The 23,928-nt window shown below is 41.0% G+C and overlaps 1 protein-coding gene across 6 annotated transcripts in view; it reads left to right on the top strand.

The window, feature by feature from the left end:
* LOC100630206 (myomegalin) overlaps nucleotides 1-23,726 on the top strand; it is a 48,551-nt gene extending 24,825 nt beyond the window's left edge. Inside the window, exons 2-8 of one of the 6 annotated variants that reach the window (XM_005610199.4) lie at nucleotides 5,176-5,326; nucleotides 13,609-13,844; nucleotides 15,485-15,536; nucleotides 16,360-16,547; nucleotides 20,408-20,644; nucleotides 21,964-22,095; nucleotides 23,404-23,638. In XM_005610199.4, the coding sequence (XP_005610256.1) occupies nucleotides 5,205-5,326; nucleotides 13,609-13,844; nucleotides 15,485-15,536; nucleotides 16,360-16,547; nucleotides 20,408-20,644; nucleotides 21,964-22,095; nucleotides 23,404-23,495 (1,059 nt within the window). In that variant the 5' untranslated portion in view covers nucleotides 5,176-5,204 and the 3' untranslated portion in view covers nucleotides 23,496-23,638. Of the gene's footprint in view, nucleotides 1-5,105; nucleotides 5,327-13,608; nucleotides 13,845-15,484; nucleotides 15,537-16,359; nucleotides 16,548-20,407; nucleotides 20,645-21,963; nucleotides 22,096-23,403 lie in introns of all 6 variants that reach the window. The other 5 variants (XM_005610200.4, XM_023641291.2, XM_023641293.2 and 2 more) reach the window with 5 other exon arrangements.
* Nucleotides 23,727-23,928: the final 202 nt, after the last annotated feature.

Below are 23,928 nucleotides of genomic sequence, written 5' to 3'. Positions count from 1 at the left end.
GACTTGCCTCCTACTACACCCGCCAAGATAGCAGACCCACTACCTGCTGTGTCCATCAAGTGTTGTGCTGACAGGGCAATCTTGTGACTATTGTGGGAGGGACATTTCAATCATATGTGAAACATCCTGTATGGGGGTATATAACCACTCTGTATACCTCACTTCTTTGGTGTCCTTTCTTCCTTCAGGAAGAAAGGCCCCGGGCCATGGTCCTCAGATTTTAGCTCAGATAAACTCTCCCAAATTTTCATTTATGGATTGATTATGGATTATTTTCGTCGACAGTGACATTATCTAAAATCTCCATAGTTTTTCAAACATCAGGTCCATCATTCAATCTCATTTTCCAGGCATGCAAAGAAACAAGAGCAAGAGAGACAAAGCAAACAATAGAAACTGAGTGACAACATGATTGAGCTGTTGGAGTTATCAGATAGTAACACTAAAATATAGATGTTTTAGGTGTTCAAGGACACAGATGACAAGATGGAAACTTACACCAGGGACTAGAAATCTATTAAAAAATCAAATGGAAATTCTGGAACTGAAATATATAACTAATTTTAAAAAGCAATGTATGGTTTTAATAGCAGTTTGGGCCCAGTTGAGGGGGAATTAGTAATTGAAAAATGAATAAGTATAAAATATCTAGTTGAAGTATAGAGACCTAGAAGGAAAGGAACTTCAGAGAGGAGAGTAAAAAGATAGTATAGGTCATGTTATAAAGGACTAATGTACACGTATTTGAAGTATCACATTGTGGGAGATGTAAATTGGATTGAAAGCAATTTTGTAAAATGTAATGGCCAATTAAAAAATAACTGATGGGCGATCAAGCCAAATATACAAGAAATTCTATCAACTCTAAACAGGATAAAAACTAGAGAATCACATCTAAACATGTGATTATAACACTGCTGAAAATCAAAGGCAAACAGAAAAGTCATAGAAACAGCCAGAAGAAGACAATTCACCTTATATTCATTATTAAAGAGCTAAAATACTATAATTTTCAATCTACAATTTAATCCCTGATGAAATATCTTTCAAAGTGAAGGTGAAATAAAGGCCTTTCCAGATAAGCAGTATACTTTCACTAAAGGAAATGTAGAAGGTAGTTCTTCAGGCAGAAGTTAAGTGATCCCAAGAGAAACATAGAAATGAAGAAAGGAATGAAGAGCAATGGATATTAAATATGTGAGGAAACCAAATAAATATTACTGTCCAAAACAATAGTAATGATGTCTGTGTGACACAAACATACTTTGAAATAGAATGAATGACAATAACTCAAAGGGCAGGAGGAGGGTAAATGGAATTAATATGTCCTAGCATTGTTTAGGAAGTATGAAAGTTCTAATTTATATGAGTCTTTTGTTTAGATTGTACAGAATACATAAAAGTAAACATGTGTATCAGAATGAAACCAAAAGCTAAACAATTTTTTGTGTACTTTCAGCAATTTAAAAAGTATAATTTTGTTTTTATGCTAACAGTATGTTATTATGATATAATTTACATACAGCACAATGCACATATATAAAGTATACAGTTTGACAAATCTTGAGAAATGTATGCATCTTTATAACCATCAGCCAGACCAAGTTCTATAGAACATCAACTCAGGAAGTTTCCGTCATGTAAATTTCCAGTTAAACTACCTCAAAGAAACAACCACTCTTCTGATTTCTTTGGCTATGACTTAGTTTTGCTTGTTCTGCCTGGTCTGGAACTTCATATAACTGGAATCATACATGAGTAACACACAGTAACATTAGAATAGCTATGTTTTGGATATTCAAAAACATCCTTTTGCAGAGGCATCTTTTGCTGAGCATACTGTTTGGAGAATTTATCCATGTTGTTGTGAGTATATGTCATTTGGTCTTTTGTATGCTGAGTAGTAATTCATAGTATATAAAAGCTTATCAATTCCCCTGTTGATAGACATTTGATTGTTTCCAGTTTTTGCCTAGTATGAATAACACTGCTATAATCATTTTTTAGAAATTTTTTTGGACATACACATTCATTTCTCTTGGGAAATAAATAGAGTAAGATTGCTGGGTCATAGGAGAGGTGTATGTTTAACTTTATGAAGAACTCCCAAAAAGTTTTCCAAAGCAGTTGTGGTAGTTTACAGTCCAACCAGCATCACACAAGATGTGTGATAATATTGTGATGAAGTCTACAAGAAGTCGGGGGGAGGATTAGGCAGCAATGACGCCTTGCAAAACTGGTTTTTCCAGACTACCTTTCTTCATCTTACAAATCCTTGGATGTGTGGAGATGGCTGTGGACAGACCAACAAGTGACACTGCCAGCCCATCCAAGCCTGACAGCAGAGCCGTACAAACAGATAACCAGGGCATCCCACCCAAGTTTTAGGCTCATAAACCCCACGTGGGAATCAATCAGTGGTATGCTAGAGCCAGCTGGTACCAGCTCTCAAAGCTGGTTTTTAAATTTACATGAATCAGCCATTATTAAAAATTAAAGTATATTAACTTACAATTAAATAAATTATATAAAAAATAAGGTAATACATATTCAAAACTCATCACTTCCTAATTATAACATTTTACTACTATCTGTGCTCTTGAAGTTATGTCTATTGTATTTTTTTAAATTGCGGTTAAATATACATAACATAAAATTTACCATCTTAACCATTTATAAGTTCAGTGGCATTAATTATGTTCACATTATTATGCTACCATCACTACCAACCATCCGCAAAACTCTTTTCATCTTGCAAAACTGAAACTCTGTACTTATTAAACAATAACTCCCCATTCCTCCCCCTACCAGCACCTGGTAACCACCATTCTCATTTCTGTCCCTGTGAATTTGACTACTCTAGGTACCTCATATAAGTGGAATCATGCAGCATTTGCCTTGTTGTAACTGGCTTATTTCACTTAACATAATGTCTTCAAAGTTTATCCATAATGTAATGCGTTAGAATCTCCTTCCTTTTTAAAGGCTGAATTATATTCTATTGTATATATATACCACATTTTGTTTAGCCATTCCTCTGTTAATGGACATTTGGGTTGCTTCCTTCTTTTGGCTATAACAAATAATGCTGGTGTGAACATGGGTGTACAAATATCTCTGAGTCCCTGATTTCAATTCTTTGGGGTATATACCCAGAAGTAGAATTAATAGATCATATGGTAATTCTGTTTTTATTCGGGGGGGATCAGCCATATAGTTTTCCATAGCAGCTGCAATATTTTATATTCCCATCAACAGTGCACAAGAGTTCTAATTTCTCCATATCCTTGGCAACTCTTGCTATTTTGTATTGTTATTTTTTTTCATAGTAGCCATCCTAATGGATGTGAGGTGGTATGTCTATTGTATTTTTATGGTGGAAATACTTTATCATAGTGTGTTACTTAGCATCTTTTCCTAACTCTGTAGTCGGTGATATCTCATTGGTAGCTTAAAATGGGCCATGGTAAGATTATTTACTCCATGCAGATAGACAAATGCTACAAATCAGGATTTATTCCAGAGAACACTTGTTGTTAAACACTTACCAGCACACCACTGAAATGGAGGCTTAGGAAGTGGGAAACAAGGTCAGGTGATCCCTCCCACTTCTGTCGTGCTTGGGACTCTCTTCACAGTCTCAGCTGATGTGTCTCTTAAAACTATTGTTTGCACTTTCCATCTGTCCCCTCCATTCCATGGCCTAGATTTTACTGGGCTGTGTCAAGGGCCATTTTCAGTGGCTTTTTGGCAGCCCAGGCAACTCTATCAAGAACTGAGTGAAAGAATAAACAAATCTATTAGATTTATAAATCAGCATCACATTAAGTATCTGTTATTCATAATCAAGGAGATAAACAAAATGTTTTAAAGACTTTGACAATGTGGAAAGTAACTTGTAGAGCCAGAATGAAATTCACAGCAGATATTGGCAGAGTATAATGTTTATAGAGATTTTTTAAAAAGCTAAGCAAAAACACATTATTTTTTGCTACAAGGAGCAAAGTTGGGTGAGGGTGGGACTTTGGAAGGTTAAAATTGACTTTTTGTTAAATGTAACCTCTACATGTTTTCCTACTGCAAGGGAAAGAAATCCAACATTGAATTGGGGTATATTACTTATTATGGGATGAAAAAGGAGGACATCATTATGCCAAATTTATAGTCATACTTAGAAAAATATACTCCGGTTTTTGGTCACTATGCTTGAAAGGATATAGAGAGTCAAATCTGGAGAGTTCTCAAAAAGAATAAGAATCACTAGAATCTTTAGAAAATTCATTTAGGAAAAGCCACAAGAATTGTTTTTATTGAAACTATCCTCAAGAAACTAAAAGGTGTTCAGAAAATATTATTGTTTTGAAGTATTCTGGGCAAAAGCAAGGTTGCTTAGATTTTTCTTTAGAAATTGATTGGTTGGTAGTATCAACAAAAGGGTACACCAGTATTAAAACTGGCTGGCGAGAGAGGCGGTCTCTGATAGAGGCGCCCATGGAGAAACAGGGAGCCCTGTGTTAAGTATGGCAGGTCATCAGAAAGCAGGGCTTCCTTGGGTTCTGTAGCTACCTCCATATTCTAACTCTATGATTACAACTTGAGACCTGGCACCCTGAGTCCTTCCCATGGCACTATTGTTGAGGTCCCAGTGACTTGGGATTTGAGCTCTGGCATCTCAAGCTTTGTTTCTGCCTTCATGACTCTCAAAACTTGTGGGTGATAAAAAGGCTTTCGGATTTTTGAGGGGACACTCCCACAGAACTTTATCTCAACTGTAAGAATCAAAAATACTTATCCCTTAACCCAGTTTAAAGCCCATTTGTTTTAATTTGTTCACTTCGTTGTTTGCTTGTTTTTTTCTTCTAAAACACCTCTGAATCCTCTTCTTCCTCCTCACAGCAGCATCTCCCTCTAGTTGCTGCACCTTTTCTCCAATGCAGTGGGTCACCAGGGTCCTCATGGCTGCAGAGGAACTCTTCAGGGTAGCACATTGTAGACTTCATTCTTTACTTTCTTGTAGGTCCTGCTTTTGTGATTTTTATGCTCCTGTGGGATCCTCTTTGCTAATCCAACTTCTTTAAACCATAATTTTGTTTTGATTCCTCTAGGTAGCTGTGGAGAAAAGCCTGGCTATTGCCGAGACCGTGACACATTTCTTTTCCATCTTTCCTTTTAAAGAAAGAAGTAAGAACATTCTTCACGAGAAAATGCTTCAAATGAAGACTGGGATGAATCAGCCCTTAGACAAGAAGGGACCTACTGAGAGAGGAGTGAATGAGCAGAAGACTCAGCCTGAGAAAGCAGGATTCTCCTGTGTGTCCCATAGTGGGTAAGAGACTCTTTGTTCAGAGCCTTCCACTGTCAGAATTAAGTCATTGCTATCCTAGCAGCTTTCAGGGTCCGCATATGAGGCTCTGTACCTTAATTGTAGGGCTTTCTCTTAAGACTTTCCTGGAAATTCTTTAGAGAAAGGTCTACAGCATTTTTGTTATTAATTGCTTTATATTTTCAGAGTAATTTGGCTTTATTCTAATTAATAATGCATGTATGCACTCAATAAATGATCTCATCATGGGTGCTTGAGATTTCACGGAAAGCTTCCAGTTGTGTGAGTAGTGTCTCTTCTGCACTGATGGGAGCACATAGGAATCTCCTGTTACCTCAGATTTTTCTCTAGTGAATGCTGACTCATCCCAGTGCCTGAGGAGGTGGATTTATACAGAGGCTCTTCCATCTCCACTCCATTCTCTACTGAAGCTCATGTCCTTGGTTTCTGAAATGGCAATTCTGATAAGTTCAATTTTTAAAATAAGCTTACCAAATTGACAAGTAATGGCCTTTGGATAGATTTGTCAGTCTGTCCTTAACGGCTGTTTACCCATCACTTTCGAAGGCACTTAAATAACATGGGGTTAATCCACTATACATTTACCTGTGTGCACCAGTTACAAAATACTAAATAATCACTAACTTGCTTAGTGATTAGGGCACAGCTTTGGAGGTAATTAAAACTCTGCTTCATGCTCCACTGGGTCAGTGTCAATATGTACCGCTTAAATTTCACTGACCCAGAGAATAATGTTAGAGCTAAATTAACCTTAGAGTTAGTTAATTTCCTCATTTCAGAACTGAGAGCACTCAGGCCCAGAGATGTAGTCGCTTGATCAAATTTGCACAGTAGCCTTTGGCAAAAAATAATATTAAAATCCTGGGCTCTCAATTCACAAAGCCTATAGCCACTTTATCAAATACATTTTAAAAAAATTTATATTCTTGTGATCATCCTTTTCTAAAAATAGACTTTATTTTTAGAGCAGTTTTAAGTTCAGAGAAAAATTGAGTGGAAACTACAAAGAATTCCCATATACTCCCTGTCCCTGCACGCGCATAGCCTCCTCTCCCACTATCAGCATCCTACACCAGAGTGGTACATTTGCTGCAGTCGAAGAACTTACATTGACACATCATTATCACTCAAAGTCCATAGTTACATTAGGGTTCATTCTTGATGTTGTATATTCTATAGGTTTTGACAACAGTAAAATGGCATGTATCCACCATTATAGTGTCATATAAAACGACTATTCACTGCCCTAAAAATACTCTGTGCTCTGCCTCTTCGTTCTTTCCTCCCTTCGAATCCCTGGCAACCACTATCTTTTTACTGTCTCCATGGTTTTGCTTTTTCCAGGATGACATATAGTTGCAATCATACACTACATAGCTTTTTCAGATTGGCTGCTTTCACTTAGAAATATGCATTTAAGGTTCTTCCATGTCTTTTCATAGCTTGATTGCTCATTTCTTTTTAGCATTGAATAATATTCTGTTTTCTGGATGTACCACAGTTTATATATTCATTCACCTGCTGAAGGACATCTTGTTTGCTTCCAAGTTTTGACAATATGAGTAAAGCTGCTAAAAACATTGTGTGCAGATTTTTATGTGGACATATGTTTTCAACTCATTTGGATAAACAATAAGGAGTGCGATTGCTGGGTCATCTGGTAAGAGTATGTTTAGTTTTGTAAGAAACTGCAAAACTGTCTTCCAAAGTGGTTGTGGCATTTTGCATTCCCATCAGCAATGAATGAGGGTATCTTTTGCTTTATATCCTCGCCACTATTTGGTGTTGTCAGTGTTCTGGATTTTTACCATTCTAATAGATGTGTAGTGATATCTCATTATTGTTTTAATTTGCAATTCCATAATGACATATGATGTTGAGCATCTTTTCATATGCTTATTTTCCATCTGTATATCTTCTTTGGTGGCTGTTCAGGTCTTTTACCCATTATTTAATTGGGTTGTTCATTTTCTTGTTGTTGAGTTTTGAGAGTTCCTTGTATATTTTGGATAACAGTCCTTTATCTATCAGATATTTTTTTGCAAATATTTTCTCCATGTCTGTGATATGTCTTATTCTCTTGACTGTGTCCTTTGCAGAGCAAAGGTTTTTAATTTTAATCAAGTCCAGATTATGAATTATTTATTTTACGGGTCATGCCTTTGGTATTGTATCTAGAGTCATCACCAAACTCAAGATCATCTAGATTTTCTGCTGTGTTATCTTCTAGGAGTTTTATTATAATTTTGTATTTTACATTTAGGTCTACAATCTATTTTGAGTTAATTTTTGAGAAGGGTGTAAGGTCTGTGTCTAGATTCATTTTTTTATGTGGATACCCAGTTGTCCAGCACCATTTGTTAAAAAGACTACTTTTTCTCCATTGTATTGCCTTTACTCCTTTGTCAAAGATCAGTTGACTGTATTTTTATGGGTCTGTTTCTGGGCTTTTTATTCTGTTCCATTGATTTATCTATTCTTTCATCAATACCACACTTTGTTGATTACTATAGTTTTATAGTAAGTCTTGAAGTCAGTAGTGTAAGTCCTCTGATTTTGTCCTTCTCCTTCAATATTGTGTTGACTATTCTGGTTCTTTTGCCTTTCCATGTAAACCTTAGAATCAGTTTGTCGATATCCACAAAATAACTTGCTGGGATTTTGATTGAGATTGCTTTGAATCTTTGGATGAAGTTGGAAAGAACTGATATCTTGACAATATTGAGTCTTCCTGTTCGTGAACATGGAATATCGCCCCATTTATTTAGTTCTTTGATTTTCTTCATCAGAGTTTAGTAGTTTTCCTCATATAGCTCTTGTACATATTTTGTTAGATTTATACCTAAATATGTCATTTTGGGGGATGCTAATGTAAATGGTACTGTCTTCAATTTCAAATTCCACTTGTTCATTGCTGGTATATAGTAAAGCAGCTGACTTTTGTGTGTTAACCTTGTATTCTGCAACCTTGCTATAATCACTTATTAGTTCCAAGAGTTCTTTTGTCTATCCTTTCAGACTTTCTACATAGACAATTTGTCATTTGCAAAGACAGTTTTATTTCTTCCTTTCCCATCTGTAAACCTTTTATTTTCTTTTCTTGCCTTATTGCATTAGTCAGGACTTCCAATATGACATTGAAAAGGAGTAGTGAGAGGGGAGATCCTTACCTAGTCTCTGATCTGAGTCAAAAAGCTTCTAGTTTCTTACCATTAAGTATGATGTTACCTGTGTGTTTTTTGAAGATATTCTTTATCAAGTAGAGAAAGTTTCCCTCTCTCCCTAGTTTGCCAAAAGTTGTTTCTTTTAATCATGAATGAGTGTTGAAGTTTGTCAAATGCTTTTTCTGCATCCATTGATATGATTACGTGATTTGTCTTCATTAGCCTGTTGATACAATGAATTATATCAATTGATTTTTAAATGTTGACACTAGGTTTGCATACCTGAAATGTATCTCGCTTGGTGTTTTGCATAATTCTTTTTGTACATTGTTGGATTCAACTTGCTGATATTTTGCTGAAGATTTTTGCTTCTGTGTTTATGATATTGGTCTGTAGTTTTTTTCCTTAAAATGTCTTTCCTGGAAGATAGAGGGGTCTCTCTTTATTGACAGACATGGACCCAAGGTTCAGTATCCTATAATTTAACTGCTGTGTGAGAAATTAAAAGGACATAATTGAGCCCTTTCCATCAAGGCTCAAGTGCTGTTTTTTGTTGATGTCTCTTCTAGAACACCCGCTCCAGGTGCCAGTGAATGGGGTACAAAGTTTCCTTCGGGTGTACAGTCTCTGAAAGTCTCCTTGACCAACTGAATATAAGCTTTTGAATATTACATTAGTGCTTTACAGTATTGGGTCATATTAGAATTTACAAAGGCAGGATGTACATGGGATTGTATCGTCAAGGGTATGAGTTGCCCAGTGATGGTTTCATAAGGTGTTAATTTATGTTTCCCAGAAGATATTGACCTTATTGTCATCAGGCCTAATACTTTAGGCCAGAGTATTCCTGTGGTTTCCATTAATTCTGCCAATTTTAATTTTAGAATACCATTGGTATGAGGACTAAGGATGATAGGGACAATGATAGTGCCATAATGTTTGAATAACCTTGTTTAGTTGTTTTATAACCTGTCCAGTAAAGTGAGTCCTTCTATCACTTGAAATTTCATTTGTGATTCTCCACAATGGACAAACATTTTCTAATAATGTCTTTGCTACAGTGGTGGCATCAGCTTTTCAACATGGTGAAGCTTCTACCCGTCTAGAAAATAGATGTATCATTACCAGTACATATTGATAGCCCATAGAAGGAGACAGTTGAAAAAGTCAAATTGTAAATGTTCATCTGAAAATGTTCTGGTGTTGGTGGGTGAGCAGCCCCTCGAGTTACTTTACCCAGGTTATGTGATTGACAGGTTAAACATTGATCATAAGCCTGTTGTGCTAATTTAGAACAATCACCTCACTAATATTTTTTTCATAATTGGAGTTATTTTGTCAATTCCACGCTGGGTAGTGACATGAAGTGCTTACAAAAGTGATAATTTGAGGGAATCAGGAAGCACCAGGTAGCTGTTTGGGCCCTCCCAAAGTCCTCTTTTTATGTTAAATTTGCATCCTTCTTGGTCCCACTTTTGTTTTTCAGCATCAGATACATCTTTTTGTCTGTTGCACAAACTGCATTAAGTAATCTGATTTGGATCTATGGTGAACTGTAGGTTTGGGAATTCAGGAAAATGGGGCTTTACAAAAAGGTTTGGTATCCATCCCTTGGCTTTTTTATGGAGTTCATTTAAATTACAAAGTTTTGTACGTTAGGAATTTCTTGAGTAGTAACCTTAGCAGGAAAGTAAGTCATCACATTTCCTTTCTATACAGGGTCTGTCTGATCGGTGGATATGAGCCTCAGTTTTTATGGTAGCAATTTGGGAGGGTAATAATGGTGCAGAGAGGAAGTCAGCAACCTGAGGTCCATTTTTATAGGTGTACCACTTGATGTTGAAAATTTCTGTTTCCAGAGCATGCCAAAGTCGTGGACGACTCTGAAGCCATACCTGCTATTGGTGTAAATATTTGTAGTTTTTTCTTTTGCCAATTCACAGGTTCAAATGAGGGAAAACACTGCAGGTTAGGCTGAATTAAATTGAAGAATGACTCCTCTTTCTAATAATTCACGTTGAGTAGTGACAGCATCTCCGGCTTGATATCTTCCTTCAGAATTTTTGGCATAGGAGTCATCAACATAGAGTACTAAACTGAATTGGCTGGGAGGGTTTCTTGTAAATCTAATCTAGGAGTTAGATTTTGGAAGACCAATTCAACACAGTTATGAATCTCTCTTTCGTCAGGTAAGGGTGGGGAGGGTAGCAGGGTTTAAAGAGTTGAGGTGAAGAATGCTCAGATTAGGAGACAGGAGTAGTCTTATAAGAGGTTAGCCTACTAGCTGAGAAATAGTGTATATGCTCAGTGTTCAGCAAATTTTCCATAGCATGAGGAACCTGTAAATTTAATTCTTTTCCCTGAACAAGTTTCAAGGAGGATATTACAATTTTAGTGGCTGCAGCTACTACCTTTAAACAGTTTAGGTATGCCCTGGTGACTGGATCCAATTGAAAGCTATAATAGGCTTGATTACACTCCCAAAACCTGAGTATTACATTCCTGAACAAATAATGTAAAAGGTTTAGTATAGTCAGGGAGTCCTAATGCAGGAGGATTTTGTAAAGCCCGTTTAATTTTGGTAAAGTCTTCCATATATTTAGTTTCCCAAAGAGGAGGTTCTTGAGTCTTATCTTTAGTCAGTTCATAGGGTGGAGAAGCTGATAAGAAAAAATTAGGGACCCAGGGTCAGCAATATCATGCAAGTCTGAGGAAGCCTCTAAGTTGTGTCTTAGTTGTAGGTTGGGGTAATTTGGGGTGGTACTAATTGTTTCTGGGGACAGAAAGATTCTTTTTGCAGGTAAACTGTGACATAGGTAATGTACTTTTTCTTGTGAAAACTGAAGTTTATCTTGAGAGGCCTAATGGATATTTTGAATCAAACTTTGCGTTCTCTCTAGATGAGGACAGTGAAGTAAATCATCTAAATATTGAATCAAAGTAGAATTTCTAGGATATTGCAGTGTGCTTAAATCCTGATGCATCTGAAGCAACAGTAATAATAACACTTTTCTGTACTTATATTACATTTGAGAAAGGCTTTTATACTTAATATAAATATTTATTGAATGTATCATTTTCTAGATAGTATGTTAGGCCCCTGGACTCAATATGATCTGATCTTTTCCGTGGACGAACTCAAACTGGTGGAGAAGGAAAGTATATGAATAGACAGCTGCAACAGAATGGTCTAACTTCTGGGTGTTTTGGAAGCCCAGATGAAAAGAGTGTAGGGCAAGGCCATTTCTTCTTAAGAAGGAGTCACTCATTGAGATCAATTTCTGGGGACATTCCCATTTCATGGAGCTCCCCACAAGTGAATCCAGGGGCCTTCTTAGGGGAAAGGGTTTTCTGTGTCAATGGAGAATGCATAGGGGGCAGCCCAGTGGTGCAGCGGTTAAGTTCCCACGTTCTGCCCCAGCAGCCCGGGGTTCGCCGGTTCAGATCCTGGGTGTGGACATGGCACCACTTGTCAAGCCATGCTGCGGTAGGCATCCCACATATAAAGCAGAGGAAGATGGGCATGGATGTTAGCTCAGGACCAGTCTTCCTCAACAAAAAGAGGAGGATTGGCAGCAGATGTTAGCTCAGGGCTAATCTTCCTCAAAAGAAAAAAAAGAAAATGCATAGGATCCCTGAGAAGACAGAGGACAGGACACAGGAGAGGAACACAGTGAGAGATGAGTGGAGGTTTGTAAGCCCTTCTCTTTTCCATTATTGAAGAAATGTTTACTGAGAGCCTCCTCTGTGTTTGGCTGTGTACATAAGAAGAATAAAACATTCCCAGCTCTGAAAGAGCTCTTAGTCAAGTTACCAGTAGCTGTCTAATGACATGAGAAATGTTGGACAGAAATGTGAATAAAGCACAAGGTGGTTTAAAATGTTCATAAGGGATTTTATGCTACCTGAGAGATGGCCTGCCCGCATCCCCATTCTGGCTCCTTCCTACGCCTGGATTACCTGTTCCAGACAGATGACTCTGGGTCTCAGGCAAATTTCAGCTTTTCAGAAAACAACTGACACCTGTGCCCCCTGCTGGCACAATACCGACAACACTGCCATGGTCTCCAAGAGAAACTGGTGGAAGCAGGAGCCATTGCTCAGGTACACTTGCAGAAACACAGAGGATGTCGAGTTGGTCTTATAAGTTCACCATTATCAAAGTAACGAATGATAATCTGTCTTCTTTCTGATAAATTAAAAGCTTTACAGGCTTTGCTATACTCATCCCAACATTTAAAATAAATTTCAATCATGACCACATTTCTAAAAAGGGAAAGTACGTATTTTACTTTTATTTGGTAGATGAAGAAACTGAGGCACAAAGTAATAAAGTGACTTCTCAAGTTTGCAATGGGTGGGTAGAGTGCACTGGGGCTAAAATCCAGGCCAGCTGATTCCTGCTACATAGGCCTAACTGCTTTGCCTCTCTCCTTCTTCCTACAAGATGAACTAAAACCTTCTCTTCCACTGTTCTCTATAACAAATGGTAGTTATGTTGGCTAGGATATCATGGGATTCTAAATTAGTTCAGATTTTTCAGATCATTCTTTTGAGCCCCTATAGGCAAACACTGTGCTGATTAGTTACACTAGAGGATACAGAAGTGATAGTATACAGTGGTTAAATTAAAGGAGCTTGAAGATGATTTGCCAAGTGAGCCTTGGCTATCTATAGAAAAGAGATGGATAGGTCCATCCTTGTGAGAGAAAAATCCTGTTGCCTAGAACAAGTGGTCTCTTCTCTCACATGATGATTTCTCTTTCAACTTTCCAATTAACAGCTGGTTTTGTTTACTGTATTGAAATGGATTATAAGCTTAAGAGAGGGACCATGAGCAGATTTTAAAGCAGCACTAGAGAAGAAAGCCTGGTTCTGTTTTCAGAATTATGGGTTAGGGGGAAAGACAGTCTTCGAAGCGATCTTCCACACAGAGGAAGGCTTTTTCCTCCTTCATTCCCTTTACCACATTCAGGTCATTAAACACATGCTAGAACACAGTGTGGGGGCTCTTTGGTGAAATCCTCAAAGTACCTTCTGCTGAAGCACTATAGCTACCAGTCCCGCCTTTCCACCCTTACTGTTTCTTCCCCACTTTAGGAGATATTATTCCTTGATCCAGGATCAGGCTCGAGAGTTGACCCATCTGCGGGAGCAGATGAAGATTGGGAGAGCTGTCTCTTCCGGTCTCATCCAGCATGTCAAGAACACAGTGAAGACCTTTGAGGAGCTCCTCAGCAGCAATAAAATTGACCACTACATGGAGCAGCACTTCCGTGAGCAGCTGGCCAAGGGAAGCCAGCTGGCAGAGAGCCTCGCCAGCAAATTCAGCGTGGGTAAGCTGGCCCCAGGGCTCAGGAAGACCTTCAGTCCCTCCCAAGAACCTAGGCTCACACAAGCCCACAGCTAGTCATAAGTGACTTTTCAATCTGGTGTCCTTCTTTGTAATCACCATCTTGGGGCCATGGCAGAGACAGGACTGGAAGATGAGGAGCAACAAGGAGAAGCACACAGGGTTGGGGATGCGTGATGATCATCAGCTCCTCCATCTCTCATGGAATATGGCTGCTTGGGTAGGAAGCATCGCTGGGGGCGACAGCATTTATCTGAAACTAATTGGCAGAAAGAGAAGTGGAACAGGGGCAGCTGGTTGTTGTGAAAAGAGCTCTAAACTAGGAATCTGAAGACTTTTACTCTAGCCTGTATGTGTTCATTACTAGCTCTGGACAGGTTCACATTTCTTTTGATTTCTGTTTCCTCACTTAAAAATGTAGGTCAAATAAAACCAACCCCTGAAGGTTGCATGATTGTTCTAACGATCAGATAAGTAATATTAATCAGTGCACTTCAAAAAAATGAGAAAAGTGGTGACTGGCTCCGTGACCTGTCGTTAAGTTTGGCACACTCCGCTTTGGCAGCTCTGGTTCGCAGGTTGCGTTCTTGGGTGCTGACCTACACCACTCATCTGCCATGCTCTGGTGGTGACCCACATACAAAATAGAGGAAGATTGGCACAGATGTTAGCTCAGAGTGAATCTTCCTCAAGCAAAAAGAGGAATATTGCCAACAGATGTTAGCTCAGGGCAAATCTTCCTCAGAAAAAAAGAAAAAGGATAAAAGAATCATGCTGATTTAAGCAGGGTTTAGGCACTATCCTTACTAGTACCTAATGGTGGGAACATTAGTTATTTCAGGAGCCTTTTACAGAGAACATTCCTAGAGCACCTCAGGGGACACAGTAAGAGCAAGCTTAAGGCCACTGTGCAGGCTCCTGATGGAAGATGAAAAGGTGGGACAGGGATGTCTGTCACATCTACAGAGACAAGAGTAGGTTCTGCATAAAAGTTGTGATGGGACACACAGATGTAGGACTGGGGACCAGCCTCGTGGAGAGACTTGGAGACTGTGGCTAGAGTGGTCCAGAGGGCAGCTGGAGAAGTGTCCCATGATCTGCGGAAAAAGACATTTTTAGCTTTTTTACTCCAACTCAGGGCAGAGCAAGTAGGGATGATCTTCATGGTGGCTCAGGAAAGCCTGCCAGGCAAGTTCTCTAAAGACTCAACCCAAGGTCTCTTGAGAAAATTCAGAGTATCCTGGACTTGAGCATCAAGTGTTCATGTCTCTGATCCCAGAGAGAACTCAATGTTTGCTTGTAATTTGGGAAATGAGACCTGCTTAAATTTTGACTGGTCCTTTTTTTTTTTTTTTTTTTTTGGAGCAAAATTAACCCTGAGCCAATATCTGCTGCCAATCCTCCTCTTTTTGCTGAGGAAGACTGGTCCTGAGCTAACATTCATGCCCGTCTTCCTCTACTTTGTAAGTGGGACACCTGCCACCACATGGCTTGATAAGCATTGCGCATTTCCAGGCCCGGGATCCAACCGGCGAACCTGGCTGCTGAAGTGGGCACCCAAACTCAACTGCTGTGCCACTGGACTGGCCCCATGACTAGCCCTTTTTTGAATTTCGTTTTCAGATGACTGTATAAGTAAGAAGAATCAATCAGGACAGACGCTGCGGACCCTCAGGTAACCTCAACTTTTCAGAAAAATATAATCTGGTGAAGGATCCAGAAGCAAGGGCCAGAAGATCAAAGGAACAGGAGTTCTCACACCCCATAAAAAAAAAAATGATTGTACCATCAAACCATTATATATCCTTAGTGAAAAAGTGGTCTTGTTTCCTATTTTTTTTTAATTTGTTATTCTTTTGGTTCCCATTCTTATATTAACTTGTGAGTTTAGTAATACAGAGCTGCTCTAACCTAAATATCTGGCTTTAGGAGTCTCCTGTGCCCTCAGAGATCACTTTGATTTCCTCTAGATCTTTAATGATCAGAGTGAGATTGTATCTGGTTTCCTCAAGGATGACCCAAGAGGTGCTGGCAGATGTTAAATAGCTACAAATTTTCCTTGCAAAAATAAAATATTTATACTGTATGACTATACTTAGGGAAGGAGGTCCAGAAACTACAAGACACCTGGGAGCCTACATTGCCTCAGGAAGAAGTTTTAAATGGGCCACTGCAAATACTATTTAATAGATTATGTTCAGAGAGCATGTTGAACTCTTATGGGCCTCTGGGTATCTTATGAAGGAGCCGTGAGCGTTATTTAAAGGGCCCAATGGGTCTTGTTTGTTCCTCAGGATGTTTGTGGCCAAGGCACTGGACAACTGTTGTTCTCCCTTGCCCCCGACTCTGTACCCACTAACAGAAATGAATTGTTTGGCTTCTTCTCTGAAGGAATGCTCTCCTTGACTTCTGAGGCCTCTCTTGTGAGCTCCTGGATCAATACAGCTGTGGCATTTAGGTGACCTTTATTTTTCCTTCTGTCTTTCTTACCCCACCAGTATCTTAAGAGAGATGCATAAGATGGGTAAAGTGACGAAAGTCCAAGAGACCAAGCAGGATGCCCAGCATCAGACTCGGTCCCAGATCCGCTCCAGCAGCCTCGCTGAGACGGCCGTCCATGGCTCCAGCAGCAGCACCTCCGCTCTGCTTGCTAAGCAGGAAGTGCGCCCTGAGGTGGATGTGGCCAGTGAGTACCCAGATAGCCTCTAGTTTCTAGGTGCTTGCTCTTCTGTCTAGATCAAGAGGAGGCATCTTTGCAGCTGGATCCTGCAGATCCACTGTGATGTACTTGGTTAAGCACAGGTCTAGGACTCTGTGCCAAGCACAGGTCCCAAAGGTGTCTGTCAGGTAGCTTTTCTCCATTCCTAGTCCCACACACCATCAGCCACCAGACCATGGTGTTGGACTTGAGAGGAGGAAGTCATGAGTTAGGAAGGGGAGGGAGCAAATGCCCGCTTATCACTGCAACACAACCCTGTCATCTTTCAGACCATGGACATGAGCTTCACTAACATTGGGCCTCTGATCTTGTAATCTTTGGGGTAAACAGCCACGGTTCCAATTTCCTATTCACCACTAAATATTATTTATCATTTGGGGATTTATAGATCCCATCCATCATTCTAATAATTTGGCTGTAATATCCTCTAAACCATCAGTAATTGGGACATGTCTCAGTTCAGGCTGAATCCATCACCAGCATGCCCGTCCCCAGAATTCCCCAAGAAGGGCCCTTGGGTAGCCTTGATGGAGATAGTAGGAGGAGAGTAAGTTTGAAATGAAACTCTCATTTTCTCTTGCTCGGCTTTCTCTTTAATTTCCCTCCTGAGAAAAGCATTTGAATTTCTAGGTAACTGTATGAGTCAAATCCTGGTGTGGACAACACCAAGAAACTATCCTTAGTCTCTGGCTATAGCTGAATTTTTTTTTCTGAATTGACTATTTTAGGCAATGAATGAGCCATTGGAGCAAAGCAGCATAATGTTTCCTCCAGGATTATAGTAGCCAAGGAACAACAGGAAATTCACTCTTATTGAGTACATGTTATGCTCACATTATTGGCTACTATACATATGTTGCTTCATTTAATCAACACAGCAATCGTCTCAAATAGGTGGTGGTGTCCCGATTTTACCCGAGGACACCGAGGCTCAGCAAAGTCAGGGAACTTACTGAAGACAGCCCAGCTTAGGGTAACATTCACTGCCAGCCTGCCTGACTCTAAAGCTTAGAGTGTCCACCACACTGCAGCCTGAGCAGTCAGGGACCAAGCAGGGGAGTCACCCCTTTGCATACCTCTCTTGCTAGGCTTCTGGAACCAGTGTTTTCCCCATTCCACTCTTTCTGCCTCTACACCCAGCACAAAGGAGTAGCCTCTGCAAATAAGACAAGACCCTACACACGCTGCATTTCCACCTAAGTATTTATAAATGGATGAGCTGCCCTTGATACATCCATGACCTCTTCCAAGGGGCCAGTGGGAGTTTTATGTACATCCTTGCTCTCAGTTGCCCAGAGGCACTTGGTTCCACCTCAGCGCTGCCCTGAGAGACAGCAGGAGAAGGGCAAAGACACCTTCTCCTCACCTGTACTTCCTGCCTTCACTTGTAGGAATGGCCACACTTGAGATGTGGCTTCTGCAGTGACACTCCCAGAAAGAATCAGCCTTATTTTTGGCCACCTCTGTTTTTTCTGAAGGCGGCTGAGCCCTTCTTTTTCCCATCTGAAATCATTATCCTCTCAGGGGGCAATGACTTATCACTGCTCCTTCTTTGCTTTATAGGCCAAAGTTTCTAGGGCAGTTAACAAATAGTGTGGCTGGTGTGGCAGCTTCACTGTGGGGCTACATTCCCCTCACAGGAGGCTGTTCTCTGTTGCTTCCATGTGCGGTGTAGGGCATGTTTCCTGTGTTGTGTAGGGGGAGACTGGGACATGAAAATGATGATCACTGTTACTGACAAACTTGGAACCTCCTATGGCTTTGGTTGAGACTAAGCTGATTTTCTGGGACGTGGATAAAGGAGGCTTGAAAGGGGATGGGAATCACATTTTGACTGAGTTCCTACTTTGTCAGCTGTTATACTAAAGGCTTAATATAATTTGTCTTTTTATTTCACAGTGATGCTAATTGCATCTGATATTATGTAAACTGGGAAAGGAGAGACCTACTGGGTAGTGATTTAAGCGTACAATTCCTTTTTTCTTTTTAAAGATTGGCACCTGAGCTAACAACTGTTGCCAATCCTTTTTTTTTTTCTGCTTTTTCTGCCCAAATCCCCCCAGTATATAGTTGTATATTTTAGTTGTGGGTCCTTCTAGTTGTGGCATGTGGGATGCCGCCTCAGCATGGCCTGATGAGCAGTGCCATGTCCACGCCCAGGATCTGAACCAGCGAAACCCTGGGCCGCCAAAACAGAGCACGCAAACTTAATCACTTGGCCATGGGGTCGGCCCCCTAAGTGTACAATTCCCCAGAGGAACTTGGCTTGCTTGAAGGGAAACAAGGACCTTACTTTTATCTGCTCAGGGGAGAAACTTGTCTACTCTGTGGCCCTTGATAATAATCCCTGAAACAGAGCAGACTCTTAAACTTTTCTTTGAATTATGGCCCTGCCACCCGGCGGGGTTTTTCTCTCAAAGGGAGACAGCAAAAGACACAGCCGTGTTCTCAGAGCATCATTGAGCTATAAGATAGCACGTAATTTTTTGGTTCTGTAATTCCCCATGCAGAAATTCCCAAGTCATTCTTTGTACTGGAGCCAGACAATCTGAGCTATACATATTTATTACTTTTACAGTCTTGTGAGACATTCTGTGTTTGATCCAAATCATGTTTTCCCTCCTCAGAGACTCCCTCAGCCTCAGTAGGCATGCAGAGTGAGCTCAGGCAGGAGCAGGAGCCACCAGAAGTGAGCCACCCTGTCTAGGTTCTCTGCACGTTGGCCAGAAGTGGAGGCCATTTTCGCTTCCTCTTCCAACAACCCCAATGTAGAACAATCTCTTGAAGCATTAGCTGCTATGTTACTAGCAAGGGCATAGACCGTTCAGGCTTTAGCACAACACCTGATTTAAAGTACGAACTCAATCAAAATGAGATTCCCTTCCCCTTTTAAACCTCCTTTATTCCCACCCCAAAAAATCAGCTTCCTTTCAACCAAGGCCATAAGGGGTTCCAAGGCTGTCGATAATAGTGATAATTAACAGATGAGTAGATCACCTGTTCACATACCAGCAAAGTGCTTCAGTTCCTTACTCTCGTGACTTCCAAGATTGGCAATGAGTCCTGCTATTGGAGGAGACATTTGTGAAGTACCTCCCTGGGATCATTACAGCATTGGGAATGATAGAGGGAGCTAGGATGAGGGGCCCTGTGCTTTTCCTGTGTGTACACTGTGACCCTCAGATACTACATTTAACCACAACTTCTTAATGTCACAGGCCAGGAAATGCCAGTAAGCTTGGGGAGAAATTTATAGTACTGGGGAAATGAGTTTTAATCTAAATGATATTCAACAATAGGTTTAGAGTTGCTGACATCTGCCTTAGTCTTCATCCCATGGATTACATTATTAGTTTTCTAAGGCTTCTATAACAAATTATCACAAACTGTGTGTTTTAAAACAACAGAAATTTATTCTCCCACAGTTCTGGCAGCTAGACGTCTGAAAGCAAGGTGTCAGCAGGGCCATGGTCTCTTTCCCTTGCCTCTTCCTAGCTTCTTGGGGTTGCTAGGAGCATTCCTTGGCTTGTAGATGCATCACTCCAGTCTCTGCCTCTGTTGTCACATGGTCTTCTCCCCTGTGTGTTTCTTTATCTCTGTGTCTCCTCTCCTCTTCTTATAAGGGCATCAATCATATTGGATTTAGGCCTACCTTAGTCCAATATCATCTCATCTTAACTAATTACATCTGCAGAGACCCTATTTTCAAATAAGGTCACGTTCTGAAGCTCCACAGGAGGACACTATTCAGCCCAGTATAATTATCTTTAAAACACTTCATTTCTGACTTCCTCAATTGTTTCTCATTCACGTTCCTTTCTGGACAGATGTCAGCCCAGCCACTCCTGCTGATTCAGCTTCATTGCCCAGCAACCATTCAGAAGCCAGATGTGCCCAGCCCTTCTATCCTCCTCTGAGTGGCACCACACAGCCGAGCAGGACACCAGACTGTGGGCACCATGGTAGCAGCAGCTCATGGGACGAGATGAGGCCTCAGAAAATGAATGCATCAGGGAACCTATCCTCCTTCTCTTCTTTGTACTGGCCCAACTCCAAGCCCTCTGGTAAAACACAACGGAGCAGTTGGTGAAATAGAGCCCACTGACAGGAATGGCACATTCTTTTCCCGGCCAGAGGATTTTTCATTCCTCTGTTAGATCCTGGCTCACAGAAGTGGGTGAGGAGATGAAGGGGCAGTATCTCATATATCAGCCAGAGAAGGAGATTCCAGCTCAGTGCTGGTCCTTTCTAAGTGTCTCTCCCATCCCCCTACCTAGGGACTCACTCTGGGAAGGAGAATAAAGGAAGTCAGGGACATTTAGAAGCACCCTACAGGGAGCGTAAGTTGCCTCACATTCATGTGCTCCCTTTTCTCTGTGCTACAACATTCTTATGCGTAGATTTAGACTGTTGTAGAATTCCAAGCTCAGACTTCATGGGAAGGTCTTCCTTAGGTCAAGAGCTATTTCAAGATAGGAGACTATTCCTACACACACACACACATACACACACACACACACACACACACCATTTGTATACAACTCTAAGCCAATCCTGCCTCTCAAACTTTGCTATTGGGTGCGGAGCCAGGCATCCTGGCACCCAGTGGCTAGGGATGCAGTCATGTAGAGGAATGGCTTGAAGCAGCTCAGTTTCTAGGGCCCAGATAGTGTAACAATAAGACATTTGAAATTCTCAGAGAAAAACCTAGCAGGGTGTCCTGGTGGATGAAGCCTATTCTTGGTCCCTTTCAACTTCCTTTTGCACATCTTTTTTTTCCTTGGAGATGTTCTCTTCTCTCCTATTCCTCCTTCAGATCCTGACACCTCCCCAGGCTCTTCCTTGTCACTCTTCACCAAAAGTAGTTAAAGGAAAACATTCAGTTTCACTCATTATTCACAGCCTGATCTAATTTCATATGCATTTACCTTAGCCTTTCTGTTAGTGGATGGATGTTAAAGGTTGTTCAGCCATAGATCGTCAGGTAGGAGAGGCGTGAGGTAGAGAAGGAGGGACTTTGGATTGCTACCAAAGGAGACAGACAAACTTTCTCACTGTTACTCCAGTCCTACCTAGAGGCCTTTAGCAGTTTCTCACTGTTGCTCTTCAGCCCAGTGTCCATCTCTGCCAGATGTACTTGGCCTCTATCTGAGAGGAAGCCCTGTGGGGTTTCCTTGTTGAAGGCAGTCTTGTGATTGAAAGCCCAGGAGCTCTTAAAGTTGCCTGGTGCTTCCTGGGTGCCCAGGTAAGAGGAGGAAGTTGACAGAAGTATAGAGGTGGGCAGGGATCTAGCAGAGAGGCCCTGGGCAGGCCCCACACCTGCCTATGAGTGATCAGCCTTCCCCATCTCCCACCTCTCTCATGTCTTGGTGGAATGCAACAGGGGCCGACCTGCTGGAGAAGAATCTTGTTGAGATCCACAACCTGCGCCAGCGCCTGGAGGAGTCTGTCTGCATCAATGACCGCCTGCGGGAGAGGCTAGAACACGTGCTCAGCAATGCTGACCAAGGAAAAAGTAGGAAAGGCCAAAACCTCATGGTTCTGTCCACATCTGGACAGTCTCAAAAAGGCACATAGTTTCACAGTTATAAAGCACATTGATGTTAACTACTCCACGCTTCCTCACAATCATCCCAGATGGGGAAGCAGGGCAGGCACTAATTTTCCCACTTTATAAATGAAGACACTGAGTGACTTGCTCCAGGCAGGGCTAGGTCTCATTCTCAGGGCTGTCTGACATGATGCCTATTCTTGTAACTCTCTATACTACCTGGTGCTGCCCCTGGGCTTGTGGCCTGACTGGCAAGTGATAGAACCAGGACTTCCATGGTGCCCATTTCAGCAGAGAGAGGACCACATCCTGCCTGCATGCCACTACTACATGCCCTGGATACCACCTGCCATGTCCTCTATGTGAATGGCCCGTATTCCCACACTTTTCACCTGGATGCTCTGACTTGGAGACCAGCACTTCCACATCCCTTCACCCTTGTCAAGCTCAGAAGAATGGCAACCAGGGCCCCACAACATCACAGCAGCAGCCAATTAGTGGGAAGGACCTTGTTCCACAACTGCAGCCATTGCACATGAGTGTGTGGCCCATCGTGGTGTGACTCAGCTACATCATACTGTGGTCCCAGTGCAGGAGACCCCCAGGTTTTCTGCTTGGCTGGGGCTGAAACTTTGGTGGATGCAGGAAAGTATATCTTTGAAAGCATCTGTTACCCAAAGGTGTGACTTGTCTAGGTTGTTTTTATTTCCTGTGACAGTATCCACCTCTGGCTTCTGTGAGAATGAGAGACCATACCTAAGCTCTACAACAAGAGAAGGGCCTTCAGGGAAGCAAACTTGAATTTCAGTCTCACAGAGGGCAAAACCCAAACTTGATCACTGCCATATCCCTCCTTTTCACAGCAATACCCAGTTGCAGAAGCAAAAAGAAGAGAGTGGAGAATACAAAATTTCCCAAACCCAGATGGCCCAAAATTATAATGGTTATTCTCAATCTAGATAAGGCTGTTTCTTAAGAGGTTCCACCTACACATCCCTAGACTCTAAGAGTAAATCGCTCTAAGCTCTGGAGTAAATAGCTCTGGAAAATCCACATTTCCTGTATAAGTCCCTCGCCCCATTTTTACAGATAGCCAGAGAGTCACTGGCTATAACTGGATACCAGCTGGGTGTCTTTCTCCATGCCTTTCCTACTTCCAGCTGAGTGTGAATAAGGAAGAGAGGGAATGTCAGTTTCTATTTGGAGCAATCAGTGAAGAGAGTTCCCTAAGTCCCTCCAGACTTCATTGCAGCTTTTTCTTTCCCTCCCTAGGCACTGTGCAGTCAGCTCCGGATGTCTCCCTTGCAACTCCTCATTCATACACTCAGAGTCACTCTTCTGGCTCTGGTCAGAACATCTTGTGACATGATGCCTGGAGAGTCAAGAGGAATGTTCTCCAGAACTTTTCCAGCCCTATTCAACAGTATTCTTGGGTATAAACTTGGAGGCATCAGACATTACCTTTAATTAAGTGGATCAATTTAATAAATTACTATTTAAAAATTATTGTTTACATATATTTATTGAACGCCTATAAAGAGTAAAATTTGTGCAAGAAAGAATAAAACCCAGAATGACCTGAAATTCGTAGAAAAGGTTAAAGGAAAAATGAGTTTTCTCTATTAGCTACCGAAGACTAGACTAGAAAGGCCACCACTGGTGGAAGATTAGAGGTATTGAGAGTGGGGCAGTGGTAATCCTTGACCCCCATTACATGCTTGGAAAGAAAAGAAAAACTATCATGTGCGAAAAGATAGTAGGATAAAATCTGAATGTTTTAAGTGAAGACGATTTGCC

This window comes from Equus caballus, chromosome 5 (assembly GCF_041296265.1).
Source record: "Equus caballus isolate H_3958 breed thoroughbred chromosome 5, TB-T2T, whole genome shotgun sequence".
NCBI classification, from domain to species: domain Eukaryota; kingdom Metazoa; phylum Chordata; class Mammalia; order Perissodactyla; family Equidae; genus Equus; species Equus caballus.
The sequence above is the reverse complement of the archived record's forward strand: the minus strand, read 5'-3'. Positions and strand labels throughout refer to the sequence as shown.